General features: G+C 44.9%; 1 protein-coding gene across 11 annotated transcripts in view; it reads right to left on the bottom strand.

Moving 5' to 3' along the window:
* TSNARE1 (t-SNARE domain containing 1) overlaps positions 1 to 14,863 on the bottom strand; it is a 498,360-nt gene that overhangs the window by 387,725 nt on the left and 95,772 nt on the right. For 10 of the 11 annotated variants that reach the window (XM_054816241.1, XM_054816249.1, XM_054816243.1 and 7 more), the window contains one exon: positions 533 to 655. In XM_054816241.1, the coding sequence (XP_054672216.1) occupies positions 533 to 617 (85 nt within the window). In that variant the 5' untranslated portion in view covers positions 618 to 655. Of the gene's footprint in view, positions 1 to 532; positions 688 to 14,863 lie in introns of those variants that run through there. The other variant, XM_054816245.1, reaches the window with a different exon arrangement.

Below are 14,863 nucleotides of genomic sequence, written 5' to 3'. Positions count from 1 at the left end.
CAAAACCAGAATCCAACAGTCATTTGCAAGCCACTGTTTATGGCTTCAGCATTTCCTAAGCATGTTTTTGATCCTGTGGCCACATCCAAGCACATGTCCCAGATTCAAGTAGCCTCCACAGCAGTTAAGCCACCCTCTGTGGGTACAGCACAGCCCGCTGCCCTTTGCACATCTTCCCATCTGTTCCTGTCATCTGTATGCCTATAGCCAGCCACAGAGAGGAAAGACATGAGCAGGTCTAGGGCACATGTCATGCATCTTCCTGTAGTTCCCCAGAAATACCTCCAAAACCCTCATCGGTGCTGCTCTTCCATGTTGCAGCCTCAAGTCCTGAGCGTGGTAAAACATGTTGCCTCATCATACAAACAAGTCCAACAAAAGTTTGTTTTTCATCTTTAAAAATCACTATCAGAAATGACCCTCTGGAGAGAGGGTGATATTTATACATCAGCCATACTGAAAAAGAGCAAGTTAAACTTCAGTCCCCAGGGAGTCAAGTAGAATAAATTACAGCAAGGGATCAATACTTTACCAAGAGGTTGGTAGCCTTGTCTTGAAGGACCTCCAAATGGATTTCTGCTCCCGAATCCACTCCCATCAATGGATCCATAAGACATTTTCTAGATAGCAATGGATGCAGGATTATACTTCAAATCTAAGAAAACAAAGAAAAAGACAGATACAACACTGTTAAAAGTCAGTTAAACACAAGTACTCTAAGAAAAAAGAAAAAACAGACACATGAAAAAATATAGGACTATCTCCAAACTTTAGGATGCCTACATGCAGAAAAAAACAAAAAAACCCCACCAACCCAAACCCAAACCACTAAAATCCAGGTCTCCTGGACTGCAGCTGATCTTGGGAGCAAAGAAGTCATTTGACATCTCTGTGCCTTATTTTCTCCAGTAATAAAGGGCAACCATTTACCTGTTTCAGCCATGGCAAGACTTTTAATTCCTCGCTGTTCACAAAGCGCTTTGAGATCCTGAGCTGGTAGGCAAAGACTAGGCACTCGATCAAGGAAAGGTAATGCTGTCTTCTGGAACATTACCACTATGCAGCTGGCTAGGAGTCTATCCATCATATTGCAGTCTTGATGAGCTCTCAAAACAGACAGTTTACTGTTTATATTATATAAGCTCCTGGGCCTCTAGTATAAATATATTTTTTTTCCTTGCTCGTTTTTAAAAACAAACAAAAAAAAACCCCAAAAAAACCTGCAAGGCCTAAGGTAGCAGCAGCAGCAAAATGAAATCAATGCAGCACTGTCAGAGAAAGACTACTTCTTCACCCTTCTCATCCACAGGCATTGTCTCACCATGGGCCTCAGATACCTTCCAGCATGTCAGCAGGGTCCCAGGGCTTTGATATTAAAAATAGTTCAACCCTAAGGCATGGAGCTGATGACGGTAAAGAAAGAGAAGAGATAAAAGAGTAACATCAGTTGGAGCATGATACAGGACCAAACCCAGCTGCTGCTTCCTTAAAACAAAACTATGAAAAAAACCCCAAACAAGGAAAATCTGGAGGCTGAGGATAGAGATTAATTCCCCAAAAAAGTTAGAAGACAATGCTTCCTACCAGGTAGCCCTTCATCAAGCAGCAATACAGTGATACTGCAGTGTAGCAGCATGGGAGAGTCCAGTGGAGAGGACAAATTGGTGTGAGATGACTTGGAATACCACCTGCCCTCCATGTAGGGAGTTCCTCTGTCTTACATATGTCACTTTTTAACTGAAGGACAACCAAAAAATGGGGCCAACAAACCACTCTCTCCAACAGGCATGTGCAACCCCTTCAGCACAGTGGCAGAATTATAGAATGGTTTGGAGTGGAAAGGACCTTTAAAGCTCACCTAGTCCAACCCCCCTACAATGAGCAGGGACATCTTCAACAAGATCAGTTGCTCAGAGCCCTGTCCAACCTGACCTGGAGTGTTTCCAGGGATGGGGCATCTACCATCTCTCCAGGCAACCTGTTCCAGTGTTCCACTACCCTCATCGTAAAAAAAAAATTCCTTATATCTAGTCTGAAACTACCCTCTTTTAGTTTAAAACCATTACCCCTTGTCTTATTGCTACAGGCCCTACTAAAAACTCTGTCCTCAACTTTCTTATAAGCCCCCTTAAAGTATTGGAAAGCTACTTTAAGGTGTTCCCAAAGCCTTCTCTTCTCCAGGCTGAACAACCCCAACTCTCTCAACCTGTCTTCATAGGAGAGGTCCTCCAGCCCTCTGATCATTTTTGTGGCCTCCTCTGGACCCACTCCAACAGGTCCATGTCTGTCTTGTACTGAGAAAGATGTTGGGGTGTAAGGCTGGATGACATCAGATGCAATGCTCCGTCCTGGGCTTGGATATTCAAACTGCACATGGCCTGGACTGCCCACTTTCCCTCTGATGTGCAAAAAGCTGGGAAAGGCCTCCAGTGTCTAAGAACTTCTTGATACATGGCCACGTGTCACATGATGTCCGGATGTATGCATTGATAGATGCCTCAGCAGAGGTCTGCAGTCTCTTTTGGGGTGCACTGACACAGCAGTGTACTTGCAACTATTCCTTTGATTTGTCCTCCGTGGAGAGCAAAGCACCAGAAATTCCCATTTCTGGACTATACTGGGAACAGTCTAATGGTCTCAGGCACCTCTTGTCCCTCATTCTCCTTTTTTCTTTCAAAGTTTCAAAACCAAGCAAAAAATTACTGCTGAGATTTGCCAGATAGGGAAACTAAAGGACTAAAGGAAATCATTCATCATCCTCCCTTAACTGGGCCAGACACAAGAGGATGAAAGCACAACTGCCTTGAGAGAGCAAGGGATGGGAGCTAAATCCATTAAAAGTGGAGAAAATCCAGAGTACAGCTTCCCCACCCAGCCTCAGTGTACCACGTACACACATAATTGGCATTTGAGGCTGCAGGTGCCCCCGGGCCATAAATCCTTCGTTTTAGGAAAATAGCCTTCAGTCCAAACCTATGGCAGCCAGCTTGCAATAGCACAGAGAAAGGATCAGCGTGTGCATTTCTGCGTTCATTGAGGAGACGGAAAATGAAGTAAACAAGAGGTCAAGTTAAAAGAAGCCATCTGTGAACCAGGGGTTTCCAAGACACGCAACACCACCACAATCGATCAAACATGTAAAACTGTAAGCGCCATGGAAGTATAATCTACAATGTCTCCATGGAAGTTCCTCATTACAACCACTAAACACTACAAGAAACAGATGAAGATTCACCTGGGAAGTCTGTGGCGGACTTGGGAACAAATCTTGCCTCTCCCAGGTCTCATGTTAGCCCACAACCACCACGCTAAAACAATCTCCATTGCAAAATGCAACCTAAGAGCCAGCAAAACTCTCACTTGGGAAAATAAGGGCACATAGAAGATAGTTACAAGAAAATTTCTGGGCAGGGATAAGGACTTATTTTCTTTATCTCCCAGCATGGCTACAGATGTAAGCGGTGAAGTGGGACAACCAAACAGCTTGACAACAGAGGTTGATCCTGACCCATCCTTTCTTTTTAGAGATAAGCAAGAGGAAGAATTTGCTGCCACAACTCCCCCAAGGCCAAATACAAGTGTGGAGTGAAAGTCTACACCATGTTGTAAAATGACTTGATTACAACTGGGCAAGTGTTCCTTTGGCAAACAGTGAATGCATCTATTTTTTCCCCCAACAGAGTGGTGTGAAAGGGGGAGAGAAGGAAGGCTTTTAGAGCACTCCAAATGTTTCATGTTGATTTATCATTTTCAAAGCATGCTTTCATTTTAAAACTTTTTCTCCGTGTAAGGGAAAAAAAAAAAGAGAAAGAACTGAAAATGAAATATTTTGGTTTAGTTTAATCAACCTTTTTAGAAACAACCACCTCCCACCCCATCCTACTAAGCCATTGAAATATCCCTTATTCACACAGCTCCGGAACCACACTCCTACCCCACAGTAATATATTTACAGGAAAATTTAACAGCAGATCTAAATACCTTTAATTTGATTGGCAATAAAAGCATTTCCCTCCCCATCCCCATGGCATTTCCCAAGTCTTTTGTCTACTGCTCCTCAGGGAGACTTGTCCAATTTACTGTGAAGGCAGTTTGTACAAATTGGAACAAGCATTGCCTAACATACTAGATATAGGGGGGAAAAAAGAAAAGAAAAAAAAAAAAAGAAAAGAAGGAAAAAGGAAAAAAAAAATTATCACAGCTTTATCCTCATCACCTAAAATACAAATTCAGGAACAACCATACCCAGGTCAAACTAAAACGACATCCATCCTGCCAGAGGCATGTATTTGTATTTTAATGACATACAACTATTTCTTGCTCTGTATATCGTGCAGAAGTCAATCATGCAGTGAACGTAATAGTGCAATGTAGGATCTCAAGGAAAGGGTTGGTCAGTGTTTCTTGGATTGGGAAAGATACTGGCAGGAAAAAACAAACAGGTAAATTATTTAAAGCGTTCCCCTAGACACATCAGGCTCCTTTTAGAGGGACATTAAGATGCTAGACAACTCAGGTCAACTGCAGGGACCTGAATTCAGAAGCATGAAACAAGTACAGGAACAAATTATAGGGAACAACTGGCCAGTGCTGCACAGAAGGACAGAGGGACGCTACAGGACTGCAAACTGAACACGGATCTGCAATGATGTTTCCTGAAAAAGTGGCAGATGCCATCGTGGGATGTATAAATAGGATTACAATCTTCTAGACAGGTGAAGTAAACCTTTTGCTTGACCCTACACTGCAGAGACCTCAGCTGTAGGCAACAGGCTCCAGCGAAGATTTTGCCAGAGACTGAAGAGAGTCTGGAGGGAACCTGGAGAATGACAACAGGTCAAGAAAACATGACCTGCTAGGAAAGTCTGGGTAAATGGGGTTGCTTTGCCTATAGAAGGGAAGATTGATGGGAAAACTTGAGCCTTCAAATCTGTGCAAAGCTACTGCAAAAAGACAGGAAGGAAAAAATTCTTTCATTCATGTTGGACAAGATGAGGGAACAGCTCTAAACCAAAGCAGGAAAGATGAAGTGAGACATTGGGAGAGCCTGTGAGGAAGGACAGAGCACCTCTGGGAACAGGCAACACAGAGAGGTCGTCTTACTCCTGGAGGTGATAAGACTGGCCAATGCTCATCAGGGGCCAATACTGGGTCTAGTCCTGTCTAACATCTTTGTTAATGATCTGGATGACAGGGTAGAGTTATGATGACACCAAACTTGGAGGAGTGGCTGATACACCAGAGGATCATGCTGCCATTCAGAGGGACCTGGACAGACTGGAGAAATGGGCAAAATGACAGAACAGTTGAGGAGACCATCTAGGCCAACCCCCCGCCCTGCTCAAAGCGGGACCAACTACAGCAGGTTGCCCAGGGTTGTGTGCAGTTGGGTTTTAAATATCTCCAAGGATGGAGACTACACAACCTCCCCAGGAAACCTCTGGCATTTGACATCCAGAAACTGGAGTCCCTCCTTGGTATCTAACAGCCATATCATCAAAGTGCAGGTGATGGCTGTTTATGGGAAGGTAGGAAGGGGTCCACAGGCAATGTGATCTATTGCAAACGTGGTCGCAAACACAGAACTTCCAGACTCACAAACAACTCCCACTCTTGCATTTGCATGCATCCCAGGCTGAGCATTCACTCTTTTCAGGACAGGTCCATCACATCATAGGGAGGACCTACACAATCCTCAGGGAAGAGAATCAGGAACCTGGCTGTGGATTCAGTGGAACCTCCTGGCAGGCTAATACCCAGCTGAGGCCAAGGCCAGGCATCCAGGTGAATTTCATGCCCTGAATTTCACAGGGAGCTGTGGTGCTACTGGGCTCCTCACCAGGATTTCTCCTGCCTGTGGAATGGCACTGCTACCACAAAGCAGACTGTTTCTGTTTACTGTTCAGCTCTAGAAAAATAAAATCACAGTTTGGATAAAAATCACCTGCCATTAATGAATGCAGGGGGTGGTGAGAGCAACGGCACTCTTGTACTCTGTTCCCAGCTCTACCACCGCCGTGCTGATGGAGAAGTGCCTTCATTGGGGCCTTCACAAGTGATTAGGAATGATAACACCTCCATTTCCGGATGACCAACTAGAGATACAGTTTTCTGAGGTTTTTAACCCAGATAAAATCCTAGTACCAACCAGCCTGACCTTCTTCATAAAGAAAGAGCAGATCATTTCACACAAATCATCTTTACGCATCAACCCCTACAGCCTCTGGTCAGACGAGGTCACCTCTTTCCATAAGAGACTCTCTGAGGCTCCAGTTAATGAAGGATCAGCCCCAGCCACTCCATTAGAAGAGCCACGTCTTCTCACTTCTTGAACTTTGCTGTTTGATCTCTCTGCTGCCTCTTAACCTTCCTTCAGATGAACTAAACAGATTGACCCCCTTTCATTTCTCGCTAGGAGACTTGTTTACCAGCACACACAAATCACAAGAAAAAGGGAGAATACTGTGTATTTTCTTGCTTAATACGGAGCTGCTTCTGTTTCCCTGCCTGTAGAATGGATAGACAGACACAGAGCCCTCCTTTTTTGCACAATTAACTTAATTAATATGGCAGTTTTTTGAAGCTGTGAGATGAAGGGGCATATTTGCAAAGCGTGCTGCTTTTCTAAATTCCCTCTAACAGTTTGTTCCCCAGATTCAACTCAGTCACTCGTGTCACAGACATGCCACTTTTTACCTTCTCAGGGACTTAATTATTAATGTGCTGGTTTTGGCTGGGATAGAGTTAATTTTCTTCATAGTAGCTGGTATGGGGCTATGTTTTGGATTTGTGCTGAAAACAGTGTTGATAACACAGGGATGTTTTCGTTACTGCTGAGCAGTGCTTACACAGAGCCAAGGTCTTTTCTGCTCCTCACACCACCCCACCACCGAGTAGGCAGGGGGTGCACAAAGAGTTGGGAGGGGACACAGCTGGGACAGCTGACCCCAACTGACCAAATTCCATACCATATGACGTCATACTCAGTATATAAACCTGGGTGAAGAAGGAGGAAGAGGAGGGACATTCAGAGTGATGGCGTTTGTCTTCCCAAGTCACCGTTACGCGTCCTGGAGCCCTGCTTTCCTGGAGATGGCTGAACACCTGCCTGCCCGTGGGAAGTGGGGAATGAATTCCTTGTCTTGCTTTGCTTGCGTGCAGAGCTTTTGCTTTGCCTATTAAACCATCTTTATCTCAAACCACAAGTTTTTTCCCCTTTTAGCATTCTGATTCTCTCCCCCATCCCACCAGGGGGGAATGAGCGAGTGGCTGTGTGGTGCTAAGTTGCCAGCTGGGGTTAAACCATGACAATTAAAAACAAATCTCAATAAAACTTTATGCTGTTCACCTGGAAAAAACGCCCCTTTCCTCTTTCTCAGAGAGGCTGAATTTATGAACTGTTATGAATTTATGCTGTTGAAGCACTTTTTTTTTTTTTTTTAATCAATGGTTTTAACATTGAGTTGGTGTAATTACACAAATCCCGAGTGTTCGCTGAGCCTCGTAACATGACTGTCAGAGGTCAATCAGAATAGCCGTAAGGGATGACTTTCTTCTTTTTTTGTGCCTTTAGGGTAAGTTATGCTCCTCTGGATCTGTCGTAATGTTTGTAATATTAAAGTTGTCTGCTCAGGTGGCTTTGGGCAGGCAGGGCGAGGAAGCGGTGCTCAGGACCTGAAGAAGTGACTGGCAGGAGAGTGGTCCAGGAGCAATGCCCTGCATGCAGCAGGGCCGGGGATGCAGAAATACACGTTTCCTCCCACTTTGCTTCCCAGTTGAGCTCTAATGCTGATGGAAGGTCCTTGGAGAGTGAAGTCATCTCTGTCCCCATCGCCTGAGAAGCACACTGTCTAGCCTAGGTTGACATGGCACAAAATATGGCAACAACAACAACAAAATCCCAGGACATTATATCCATAATCAGACCTTGTACAAATTGAATTGGCTTCCAGAAACTTCTAGAGACACATATGTAGTACTTGACAGGCACAACGTCACTTATGACTGTAAACAAACTGATTCAACACACTGAAGCATGCTCTTGTCTACCCTCCTCCAGCTGAAGTGTACTATAGAGCAAAGCGAACGCCCACAGCCTTAAGGCATCGTGGAGTAGGTGCAAAGTAAAAACAGCATGGATTATCTCAGAAACGAGCTGCTTCTGCTATTCTGGAGATCTGCTAAAAAACAATGAGAAAAATTCTCTTTCTGCATTCCTCCTCGTCAAAGCCTTATTTCAGGAAAGCATCTGATCGTTTTCTAACAGATTTAGTTTTTCTTCCCTGTGGTATAGCTGCCTTTGTAGATGTCTCCAGGAGCAGAGCAGTTTGTCTCAGGAACAGATACTATCAGGACAGGCTGCGAAGTCAGAGATAGCGGAATAAGACATCCATGACATTTTATGGAGATATATATTGAGCCACAAATAAAGTCAGTTGGTTTGCCGTGCTTCTAATTGGGATGACAATAAGAGCTCTGCCTGGGCTCGGTGCACTTGATTGCAACATTCACTTGATCTCATTTTTCCACCAGCTCAGCAGCACTATGCAAACCCAACAGGAACAGTTTCTGCCTAACCGTTTTGTTCATTGGTCAGTCATTCCCAGGATTTGCAGCTGAGAGCACCCATCAGGTACACCAGACCCTTTCCTGTCAATCACAAGGCATCTCCATCCCCACCAAGCTCATGAAGGTTCCATCTAAGACTTCCTATTGACGTCAGAGGACATTAGATCTCTCACGCAACATAAAGGAGAAGGAGACCATAAGCAACAGAATGAATGCCTGCAAGTCATCTGTATACATTTCACATTACACAAAAGCCTGAGTATCAGACATGAAGAACAGAGGTAAGGCAAGCAATCTGGAAGCCTGTTGTGCTCCTTTCATGTCAGTCCCAGTTGCCACTTCAATACAGACTTTTCTTCCACATCAACCTGACTGCATGTCTTCTCACAAAAGAACTGAAGACAGTCTTCAAATCCTGCTGGAGTGCCACCAGAGACAGGTTGGCCTTAGGCAAATGCCAAGAATAAGGACTAGATATGTTTTGTTTAGGGAATCTCAGATTCATACCCCCCCCCCCCCCCATTTAAGCTGTATAAATTTCTTGAGAGCAAAAGTAGCTATTTAGGGCTGCTAGAAAAAGTCTTCCATCAAAAGGATCACAGATGCCATGGCAAGATGGATGCTTTCCATCTTCAAAGCACAAGGCAGCACACACTGAAAGAGTTTGGTTCCCAAAAGCAGCAGCCGAGCATGATAAATGACAAAGTGATTGCACTAGCAAGGTCAACCCTCAGGACCCAAATATCTTTTTTACCTGGAGAAGCGATCGGGCTTCCTTGATACTGAGGTATTTCGTACAAGAGAAAAGAAGGAAGACTGTCTTTGGGAGACCAAAGCTGTTTTGGAGTCTACCGGCACTGAGTTGTATGTAACATTTTCTACTGTTCAGTTCCAGGCTATATGGATGGCAGTGCTTTAGATGACTTACTGCCAGGTCACTGTTAGCTCAGTTTGATCGAGATGTGATGTCACCCTCCCTATTTTTTAAATTGACATTAATATAACACTTAAACAACATTTCCTCTGGCTCCTACAAGAGAAGTTGATCCAGACAGCTTCCAACCCTGAACTTCCTTAGTACAAACACTCTGAAACAGTGCCTGTTCTAATTCACCAAGGGTTGTCTTTCTTATTTTTTCCTGTATTTCCTTCTTCTATTTGCTGTTTTGTGCCATGTTGTCTATTTTTGGTGAACCTTGCATGTAGAACGGTCTTAATCTATCCATAGGCTAGACAAACACATAAGTATTACATATTTCAGTGAACAGCAAAATTAGATTTCCAGTCAGTTCAAAATTCAGGTTTCATCTGTCTTTCCACTGCTTACAAAACATGAATATTAATGTCTATTTGCCGTAAAAAAAAAAAACAACAAGGAGGAAGAACATAGAGGAGAGGGAACTCTGGTGTCTAATTTGTTACTGTGAAGTTAGAGGAAACTTATTAATTATAAAAGATGCTTATGCACAAATGGACAAAGACCAAGTGCAGCACACTAGGTCAGCTTAACAAAATTAGAAAAAGCATTTATAAATTTATGTTGGATTTCAACAGAATAAGGAAAAATACTTCTGAGGATGGCAACCAGTTTTCAGTCCACAGGAACACCTTGACTGACAGACCTGGAATGCTTTAGGTGAAGGAGATGCAGGGAAAAATGGGACGTGTGAATGAAGTAATAGATTCCTAAATCCCAGGATCCTGTTTCCCCAGAACCCAACGTCACTCGTTTCTTATGTACCATTTCCCAAATGTATTGGGTTTGTGTGACAAGGTTTTGGTAGCAGGGGGCTACAGGGGTGGCTTCTGTGAGAAGCTGCTAGAAGCTTCCCCTGTGTCCGACAGAGCCAATGCCAGCCGGCACCAAGACAGACCCACCCCTGGCCAAGGCCAAGCCCATCAGCAATGGTGGTAGCATCTCTGGGGTAACAGAGTTAAGGAGGGGGAAAAGGTACTGCACAACAGAAATTGCAGCCGGAGAAAGGAGTGAGAAGATGTGAGAGGAACAACTCTGCAGGCACCAAGGTCAGTGCAGAGGGAGGGGCAGGAGGTGCTCCAGGCACTGGAGCAGAGATTCCCCTGCAGCCTATGGAGAAGACCATGGTGAGGCAGGCTGTCCCCCTGCAGCCCATGGAGGTTGATGGTGGAGCAGATATCCACCTGCAGCCCATGGAGGACCCCATGCCAGAGCAGATGAAGGCAGCCAAAGGAGTCTGTGACCCCACAGGAAGCCCACACTGGAGCAGGCTCCTGGCAGCACCTGTGGCCCCATGGAGAGAGGAGCCCATGCTGGAGCAGGTTTGCTGGCAGGACTTGTGACCCCATGGAGAGAGGAGCCCACCCCAGGGCAGGTTTGCTGGCAGGACTTGTGACCCCGTGGGGGACCCACGCTGGAGCAGTCTGCTCCTGAAGGTCTGCACCCTGTGGGAGAGACTCCATGCTGGAGCAGTTCATGAAGAACTGCAGCCCATGGGAAGGACTCATGTTGGAGAAGTTCATGGAGGAGTGTTTGCTGTGGGAGGGACCCCACGCTGGAGCAGGGGCAGAGTGTGAGGAGTCCTCTCCCTGAGGAGGAAGGAGCAGCAGAGACACCGTGTGATGAACTGACCACAACCCCCATTCCCCATCCCCCTGTGCCGCTGGCGGGGAGGAGGGAGAGAAATTGGGGAGTAAAGTTGAGCCTGGGAAGAAGGTGGGGTATGGTGTTTTAAGATTTGGTTTTATTTCTCATTATCCTACTCTGATTTGATTGGCAATAAATTAAATTAGTTTCCCCAAGTAGAGTCCGATTTGCCCATGATGGTAATTTCTGAGTGATCTCTCCCTGTCCTTATCTCAACCCAGGAGCCTTTTGTTGTATTTTCTCTCCCCCACCCAGCTGAGGAAGGCAGTGATAGAGCAGCTTTGGTGGGCACCTGGCCTCCAGACAGGGTCAACCCACCACACTGAAGTGGAAATACTGCTATTCAACACACACAATCATAATATACATCAGCATAAATTCTCATCTACACAAATGTTCACCGGTCGTTGTATTACAAATAAATCTGCAGAAGGCTAAACAAGAAACAGTATGGTCTAGTGAAAAGACATAGTACACAGCGGGAAATTCAAGAATCTACTTCTAATTTTGGTAGCAGTTAATCAAAAAACAGTAAACAAATTGGTATCTTCATTTCAGGTTTCCTACCAAGACCATGGGAGATGACAGCAGTCAGTTAAGCATGGTGTAAATCAAGTCGACAGATGGATGTGGAGAGAAGAGAGTTAAAAAAAAAAAAAAAAAAAGCTGTCACATTTGCCATATGATGGACAGCAGTCTCTGAAGAGTCTCTGAAGTTGTGTTCTGCTTGGGTTTTTTGGTGGTGTTTGTTTCTTTTTTAAATGGGAACTGAAAGAAAACTGAAGAGATGCTGTGCAGCAGTTTCCAGGTTTCTTTCCAGTGAGAGGTCAGCACTCAGGAAGGCAAAATGAAACACGCTCAAAAATCAAATGTCATTGAACGTGGACAGCCCAAGCCAACCACCAACTCAAGATGCTGAGTCTTGGCAGGAGCCGAAGGGTGGCTTGGAGCATCTCCACAATGCCCTAGAAGCAAAGGCCACCTTTAAAAAGATAGAAAGAGGGAGCCACAAATCCACACAACCAAGGTGAGAAATACAGATATTTGCAAATATTTCAAGGACATAGAGAGGACAAACTAGTTCAACACAATCCTAAGCAGTGACTAGCCAGAACATGGACATGGACCCAACTACTACGTTACCATCACCTAACTATGAAACCATTAGTCCTTGCCTTCCCCAAGAATAACCTCAAAGAAAGGTCAAGAAACCACAGTGGCCACATTCACTTATGCACCCATGCAAAAAACCTCAGGAATGCTGCATCCAAATAAGTATTCATTGCCTTCCCCTCTTTATACCATAAAATCTTGCTCATGAAGAGGCAAGGAGGACCAGCTTGTACACACCACCAGTCTCTGCTGGCAGGTGTCCTTTTGACATTTCTATTCCTTGCTCTGCCTACTGTGCTTCTGCCGTTACTCCAAGTATGTATCTGCACACAAGACTACTGAAAACTTCCAAACGATGGCCATGCTGTGAGATAAAGTAAAACCAAGTAGCAAAAATACATGCAGTCCAACAATGAGACAACGCAGAAAGATCCACGGGATTGCATTAGGTCCTGCAGCCACCCATCGTGAATCACAGCCTGGAGTCAGCAATGGCTGTGAGCCAATTCTCCTGCCAAATTAAAGTGAATTTGCTGAAAAACCTCCATTGAACCTGCACTGGGCAACTGTACACTTCGGGGAGGTAAAAAAAAAAAAAAAAAAAGCATGTTCAATTTTCCAACTTACCCACCTTCGCCAAAACCGCTTACTCATGGAGAACATGGTTGATCCCTCAATTATTTCAAGCGGACCATAACATCCCACCAATCTGCTGCTCACAGAAGGACTTTCTGTATTTTTTAAACCATAACGTGATCTCCCTAAGTCAGAAGGGAGGGTGAGCACCTTGGCTAGCTTTATTTAAACTTTCCTCCTCCCCAAATAAAAACCATCAAGAAATAAGTTTTCAAAGCAACGGGTGCTCCTCAGTAAGTGCAAAGTCACAGGCAGGCAAGAAATTGCTGGGCTTACTTGTAAGAAGGCAACAGGATGAAAATTAATTAACGTGGGCTGAAGAGGAACAAGCGATAGAGATGTTTTTGACCACAGACATTCACCAGAGGGACGCTGCAGAAATTCACAGCAATAAATTTGCCTAAATTCTAGGAAAACACACGAACAACCACCCGTCATCAGCAGGAGAGGGGAGGCTCTCTACGATGGAGCCTCCTGCCACGTGTCCTGCCCGCAGCAGAGCGTGGTAGGCAAGTAGCAGGATGTGCATAGCGGGAGAAAAGAGATTTCACCACGTTTGAAGGCTTACAGACAAGGACAACAAGAAAGCGCACACAAAGCTGGATGTGTAAATACATGCTGTCAAAGCAGCTTGTCTTCTCCAGACCAGCTCCACTCAGAAAGCATTTGCCGAGGAGACGGCAGAGACAGCTAGCAGCACGAGGCAGCCTGCGGAGAGCTACACTCATCACCTTCCTAGCTCCCTTTCACCCTAATGACAGATATATTTTGGGGTACATCCACCCTCATGCTGAGAAAACCGTATTGGTCAGGTCCGCTCTAACACAGCGTCCAATCAGTTATGAACCAGAGACCGTAAAAAGCCCCGTTTCAGCTCATTTCCCTGCTTCGGTATCGTTTGCCGCACATTTTGGGACTCCTTCTTCCTGCTGATAAGCTCATGTAGCACATGATGGCACCAAAGGGAACCAAGTGCAAATATCAAGGAGAAAAAGCAGCTTCACTTCAGCGCGTGACTCACGCGAGAAGAACGCCAAGCCCCCAAACAAGCCAAAGCAAAACAGCTGACTATCAAACCCTGCACGTAAGCACAAAGTTGCCTTTAAGAATACAGCCTGCAATTTTTCCCACCAAAAACGTAGGGGTTTTTTTTAATGCGATTAGCCATGCATAAGAGCCACGAGCACACAACGTGGGATGCAATTGTCTAAACACAGGTGCCAAGGACCATCTGAGAAGCCCTGTGAGGCACATGTGGGGTTGGTAGACCTGACTGGGCTGGCGGAAGAGTGGGAACAGGCTCCAAATTCAGGCACCTAAGTCTCAGTGTGTGTAAAAGGTACCTGAGCACCCACAGCTACTGGTAGAGACTGAAGTCAGTACAATCAGTGAAGCCTGGAGAGCAAGTCAGAATACGAAGGAGGTGCCTACTTTTCAGTAAAGAGAGAGAGTGGAGGAAGATGGCAGCTCCTGGGAAGGATAAACATATAACAGATTAAAAAAAAACAATAAAAAAACCCCTTTACATTTCTCATTTTCACCTCTCTCTTCTGTGCTTTATCTAATTCTACCACTTTCCTCCTAATACAGTAGAAAAACTAAGCAGGTGGGGTCTCTTCAGGCTGGGACAAGAATGATGGGATGGGGGAAAAGCCCGTAAAGTAACACCCCATGAAGTCCTGAGTCACCTGGAAAAGGCAAACCACCCCGTCTTTTCCAGTGCAAGAACTAGGGAGTAATAAATCAAATCCAGGAGGAGACAGGAATGAAAGAAAGGAGATACTCCTCCATGTAAAGTCTAGGTAAGCAAGAACTCCATGTCACAGGCTGCTGTGTATGCTAAAATCCTACACAGGTTTAAAAAATGGAACAGGACTATGAGAATAAGAAGAAGAAATAAAAAAAACCACAAAAGAAAAAAGT

Source organism: Grus americana, chromosome 2 (genome assembly GCF_028858705.1).
Source record: "Grus americana isolate bGruAme1 chromosome 2, bGruAme1.mat, whole genome shotgun sequence".
Lineage (NCBI taxonomy): Eukaryota > Metazoa > Chordata > Aves > Gruiformes > Gruidae > Grus > Grus americana.
Note: the sequence above shows the minus strand (reverse complement) of the source record. Positions and strands in the feature narration are given on the sequence as shown.